Consider the following 6,574-nt stretch of genomic DNA (forward strand, 5'->3'; position numbering starts at 1 on the left):
GGGGGAGAAAAAAAAAAAAGAAACTATCTATTTATTATTCAGTATTTTACTCTCTCTGGGGAAAAAAATGTTTTGAATGAGGTTTCATTACAGGGTTTTTTTTATGGGCTTTTTTTTTTTTTTTTTAAAGATTACTCGAAAAAACATGATACTTTATTGAGGGACAAAGAAACTGATGGTGCAAGTATATATGATACAGAGACCCTTAATACATGCCTGAGAAGGTATGTGCCACTTTTTAAGAGGGAAAGCATCAAGATATTTAAGCATCTGAAGCTGCTGCTAGGGAAATTCTTGCTGCAACCTAACCCTCAAGGTATGGACTTTGTATGCATCTATAATAGTGCCAACTTGCCAATAAACTTTGATGTCAAAAATATCTAGAAACACACGTCTTCACTATACAGTCTATAAATATGACTTCCTAATGCTACATATATAGCATGTAAATTTGTAAATTAATGCTCAAATTTGACAAACTGCTATAAAGAAAATACATAGGTAATATTATAGCATCCAAGCATACAGATTTTAATATGGAAAGTACAAGTATTTAGCTGATTTTCAAAAAACTATTGTATTAGTTCTAAAGCACAAACCTTTAAGAAATGTAGACATGAACAGATTGGGTCAATAGTATATGTGTAGTAGTAGTATTTTAGACTAAGATTCATTGATGAAACCTGAAGACAGCAGCCAGGGCAGCAAAAAACTCAAAGAATCACCCAATCTTGGATGAAGCTTGACAAACATCTAGAGGGATTAGATAATGTAACCTGCATGATACAAAATGACTACTAATGCTAAGGAAAAACCGGGCTCCAATATTTGTATCTATAAAATCTATCCTATATTACCTTTTCTTTTGCATGGCACCTGCCACCTAGTATAATATTTTGGAAGAGCAAGGCATTCAAACCCTTTAATGTTCGACTTCCCAATTATGATTACTGCATCTCAATCTTCCAGTCCTTTTTTTCTTTCAAAAAAGGCTTACTATCATTTTAATCCTTTCTAGAAACAAAATGAAAACCAATGCATAAGATTACAAGCCCAATCTCATGCTGGGAACCGGTTGAATGGGCACGATAATAATCTTCCATGCTGCATATTTTTACGTGCCCTCCACTGATTGGATACATCCAGTTCGAAACTAATTTTCTTTGTTTGTTTAGTGATTCTCCAAGCATTTTTCACTTTTATGTATTCATCTCAAAACTACATAAACTCTGGTGTCTCAGAAATACAACTTAATTCAGGCTGCTTTGATGTGTTAGAAGTACTTTAATATGCGTATAGCATAACACACATCATTGAGGTTTTTGGAGACAGCACTTGACAAGATACATTTATTGGCTACTATCCTCTTGAAGTTTCTTCTTTACCCCTTTGATTATTGGTGTGTACAGAAAATGAAGAGGCATAATTTGAAAAAACAAAACAAAAAACTACTTAAGATAGTGCAATTGAAGTAACTGAGTTCATTTATATTATTTCCTGATACTGCCCTTTTAGAATAGTTAAGAAGTTTTTAATAGGACATTATTTGAAAATACAAAATATTAAACATGGGCATTTTTGAATACCAAAGTTGGAGACCAACAACAGAGTCCTCAATCAATAGTAAAAATAAAAGGGGGGTTCCTCATTCTAGGTGTTTATTGACCTGATTTTTTGAATTCTAGTGAACCTTTCAACAAATTATTAATTCTGTCTTCTGATAAGGAGAGAGTGGCAACTCTTTCAATTGAAATAATGCAAACTGCTATCATTTTCCCCACCTCTTTGGATATATTTATTGAAGGCAAGAGAATTTGGGGCCTTAATCTAAGGTTTTGCAACACATGTTCTTCATAAATTTGGTGAGAAGAAATGTGTACCATGTGCATGTGCATAAGTGCGCATAAGAATACTTCATATATAATTATCTAATATCAGTAACAATAAGAAATGTTTCCCCCATGATGATTAGCTACTAATGACCTTAGCATAACAAAGCAATAATAAATAATGAAACAAGTCTCTTGTAACATAACAGTCTATTTCGTTGTGTGGCTACATAAGAAAATATGTTAAAACCCTTGATGCCCAGTATAAAACAGATTTCATTGAGCGTGGAACCTAAAATCTGATGTGGGTTCAGAAAAATCAAACCGAACATACACCGACACTCCAAATTTTACCAGCATAGAGTAATACATGCATCATAAAAAATTTCATCTCATCTCATAACTAATCTGCTCATATTAAAAGACAACGAAAGAAATATCAACTAGATAACCATGGATCTGCTAGTTAAACTGTAGAGTGATATGATGAATTTTCTCATTTTAAAGTCTATTTGTTGCACAGTATCATATTTAGGGCTGTCAAACAAAAAAATTCAACCAGCCTCTGTATCCTGCACAGCCTCACATGGGAAAAAATAAACCAGTACTCAATTGCATTCAATAAATTAATTTAAAATAAGGGAGGATAAAAATGATTACGATGTTTCAAGTAATAGTGTGGAAACCCACAGGGCCAACTAAATAAAAAAACAGTGCGAGCCAAATTCATACAGACAGCAAATAGGATCAAACTGTATGGCAATGCTCAACAATGGTAAATATAACTTATATAAAATTAAATAAAAAAAGTTCAAAATATAAATAGCTAATTAATTGCAACAATAAATGTAAACAATACATGTTTATCAAAAAAAAATGTAGCCAATACATAAGCCATGGCCCAAAAAACAAAATCTCTCAGAGCTTATTCTCCCCTAAGACAATGAAATGAAGGATCATTAAATTCAAATATCTAATCCTGAAATTCTTTAAAAAGCTTCAGCAAACACTAACAACCTACAGATGTATTGGTACTTCAATTTATTGAAACTATCTCTGTGCTACATGACGCCAACCTTTGAAAGTTCTCACGTCACCGAAAGGGGAGAGGACATGCATTCAATGGAAGAAAATAAAATAAAAATTGAAAAAGAAAAAATAAAACCCAAGATTACCTTCGAATAAAACATTTTCTTGAATCTTGGATAAAATCTACTATTGATTCCATCCTCTCCCACCCAAAAAGGGAAAGAAATAAGAAAAAAAAAATGAAAGGAGAAATTACCCATTAGCAAGAATCTTTAGCCGATGTATAAACCAATCTGGTCCAACCAATGAGAGTGAGGCAGCATTAAAGAAGACATGGAGCTGTGAAAATCCAAATATTCAGCAACCCATGACAGCACAATTATAGACAAAATTACCCGATCGCTTTCTAGCAAGCAAGTTCCACTGTGGTTGGCCTTCACCGGGGACCCATGAATTGAGCTCTATGCTCCCTTCACCCAAAGTCCTAGGACCACCAATAACGACCAGCCGATCTCCACATGCCCTGAAAGCAAGGCCCCAACCATTCATTGAGACTAATCGTTGGGGCAAACTCCCCACTGTATACCAACGTTTCCTATCCTTGTCATACTTCCTGACCACCATTGCTGCATAATCAGCTGAGTACAATTCATTATTTACCACTGCAACCAAAGGGGGTGCCTCCGTCGCAGCAGGCATATCATTCTCCCTGGCTGCATCACTTCGCCCAGGAGACATTTTAGGAATCTCTGTCCAAGTTCTCGTCTCCAAATTAAACTCCTCTCCACATGTAAGAACCTTTGATTCACTTCCCCCAATACCCCCAAGCACATAAAACTTTCCATCCATAAAGACTCCAGAACACATCTTCCTGGATTTATTCATGCTTGGAAGTGTCTCCCATTTTCCAGTTTCAGAATTATAAAGCTCTGCTGAGCTCAATATATTTCCCTGAGAATCACAACCACCAGCTAAAATTGCCTTCTCCCCAAGGCTGGCAGACCCAAATAAGCATCTTGGAGCATTCATCCTCATTCCGGATGACCATGAGTTAGTTAAAATGCTATATCTGTAAATGACATGAGCTGTCACTTCCTTGCCAAACACAAGAAGCTCTGTCCCTACAGCCAAGGACTCCTTATCAGAGCACATGAAGCATTCATTAGACGGCATTCTTGGCAAATGCATCCACCTGCGACAAATTGGATCAAAAGCTTCCCATTCAAGAAGATGGCAAGAAAAATAAATCCAGTGTTCAATTACACCATTGTTTCTTCTCAGCCTGTATAGTTCGCCACTCCGAATTAATGATCGGAAGCTCCGGTTCACAGATGCAATCGAGCCATAATTAGACCTCGAACATCGAAGGAGGCAATTGATGGACATATCTCTGCCAATGGGATGGATTAATGAGTCCGAACTTGAGTCATTTGACTGATGCCCTGCATGACGCTGGTTGTTAGATTGGTCTTTGAGAGACAAGGAAAGGTAAGAAAGATCAGGCAAGGCACAAGCCCTCTCAACATGAACCAAATCTGAATTTTTCCCTGTGCAACAATGGGCATTGGATTGGTCTGCCAGAGTGAGGCCCATGTTGGGCAGAGTCCAATCCATCTCAGCTTCAGAACCAGGGAGTACTGGGGGATCCAAATTCAAAATATTCTGGGAATGATGCGGGCTGCTGGATTGGTGTGCCAGGGCAAGGGAGAGGTCGGGCGGGGCTTCAGCTGTCTCAAGTTGATCAGATTCATCTAAATGGCGATGCGGGTTTTCAGATTCATCCGCAGAGTTCATGGAGATGTCTAGTGACTCAACGCGACCAATGTGATGTGCTATAGAACCTGTATCCAAACAATCCTGAGCATAAAGATGGTCGTCAGATTGTTCAGCTGGGGCCAAGTTGAGGTCAGGTGAGTTAGGCGACACCTCAACCTTTTCACTAGCGCTGGAAGGCTTGGGCAACTTACTTACTCTGAGCTCCTCTTCCTCTTTTATCTCCAAAGGGCGCTTGCTCTTTGGGATTTCCATTTCAAGACGATAATTTATGTAAGACCACTTGTTTTCTTTACCACAAGAACTAGAAAACACCCTCGAAACTAGGCAGGAACGATCCTCCAACATGTCTCCGCAACTCAACCAAGCTAAAAACAGCAAAATTTCGAACCTAACCCAATCGAAAGCCTTCTTTCCTTCTCACCAGAGTTCAAAGCCAAAAACAAACAATCGCAGCCCCGATTGCTCAAATACTCGGTCAAAATACGAGAGAAAACCTATTAAAATGAGGGGGAAAAAAGTATGATTTTCTTTCTTCAAAAAGCGTGATTGATAAAATCTAAAACCCTTAGTTGTTCGCCACCAATTTCAACACATAAAAAAATTAAAAAAAAAAACAGAAACGGCACTGAAGAGAACTAGAAGAAACGTAATTTTCAGCTACATCTCAAACACAAACAGATATGAATCCAAACAACAACAATCCAGATTGCGCAAAACGTGAGAAAAAATCCAATCTTTTCATCAATTTTGCATGAAACAAATCCGTTAACAAAGGGACAGAGCCAGAAAATAAAACAGAGATAAATAAAAAAATTTAGATCTCTAAAATCAAATCAAAACAAAAAGATTAATTCGCACGATTTTCACGGCAAGAACCTAAATCTGAAGCTGTAGAAATGATCAAATTTAAAATTTTGATTCGTAACTACAAAAATCAATAACTAATCAATTAGATCTGGCCATTGGTACTGTGCATAAACAGTTTCCTTCACTTATTTTCAAATACAAGAAAAGAAGAAAGTAGGCAAACGAGAGAGAGAGAGAGAGAGGGAAAGAAGAAGAAGTAATACAAGAGACTTACGGAATGGATAAAAAGAAAGAGGATTTGATTGGGATTTTAAGATTAACAATCCATATCTCTCATGCTATTTCTGTTCTTCGCCTTCATGGCTCTCTCATTCTTCTTCTTCTTCTTCTTCTTCTTCTTCTTCTTCTTCCTCTCTCTCTCTCTCCCTCCCACCGCAAACCAGCGAGCTCCTGTTTGGGCTTCACAGCAAAATCTATGGGGGGTCCTCAGTCCCTGTTTATATGTATCTCTGTCTTTATAAACATAAATAATAAATAGAAATAATAAATATATATATATATATATATATTTTTATAAATAGTCTTATCTAACGATAATTATTATTACTTCAGTTAAGAGATTAAGAGATTTTGGTGCAATAAATTATTATTAATCAACTGTGTAAAAAATTTTAATATTCTTTAAAAATAAAATACGTTCAATTTATTTTTTACTGCATTATTTAGAATTTTGACATATAACTAATTCAACAAAATTTTATTTTAAAAAGAATCAGGTTATGTGATGATTTTATTTTATTTTTTGTATATCGTGTCAAAATTGTGTATAATAGTTCGAACAATAGATAGTCTCAATATAATTTAATAATGATAATTTTTAATTATTATTTTTAATAATTATTATTTTGCAGCTTTTTCGTAGAGCGTTTCTGTAACAGTTAAAACTTTATAGAAAAAAACGCTCGATCTGTCCCTAAAACGACAAAATACGTTCATCGCACGTGACTGCTACTTATTGTGCGTATGACCTTTAATCACGTGTCTTCCTACACTTATTTATTTATTTGTATTTTATTGGCTATTTAGGTATCGTTTGCCATTTTGCATGTTAATTTTTTTGGGTAAAAGGTACT

At 35.8% G+C, this 6,574-nt stretch overlaps 1 protein-coding gene across 1 annotated transcript; it reads right to left on the reverse strand.

Moving 5' to 3' along the window:
• Positions 1-2,639: 2,639 nt before the first annotated feature.
• Positions 2,640-5,970, reverse strand: LOC131144483 (F-box/kelch-repeat protein At1g26930-like). Its single transcript, XM_058093165.1, has 2 exons — positions 5,716-5,970; positions 2,640-5,128 (listed from the first exon to the last, which is right to left on the reverse strand). Exon 2 carries the CDS (start codon positions 4,977-4,979, stop codon positions 3,216-3,218), a length of 1,764 nt encoding a protein of 587 aa, XP_057949148.1. The 5' UTR covers positions 4,980-5,128; positions 5,716-5,970; the 3' UTR covers positions 2,640-3,215.
• Between the last annotated feature and the right edge of the window lie 604 nt (positions 5,971-6,574).

The sequence above is a fragment of the Malania oleifera genome, chromosome 12, assembly GCF_029873635.1.
Source record: "Malania oleifera isolate guangnan ecotype guangnan chromosome 12, ASM2987363v1, whole genome shotgun sequence".
NCBI lineage: Eukaryota > Viridiplantae > Streptophyta > Magnoliopsida > Santalales > Ximeniaceae > Malania > Malania oleifera.

Coding starts and splice junctions, on each gene's coding strand:
- LOC131144483 (XM_058093165.1), bottom strand. CDS start 4,979: ATGTTGGAGGATCGTTCCTGCCTAGTTTCGAGGGTGTTTTCTAGTTCT.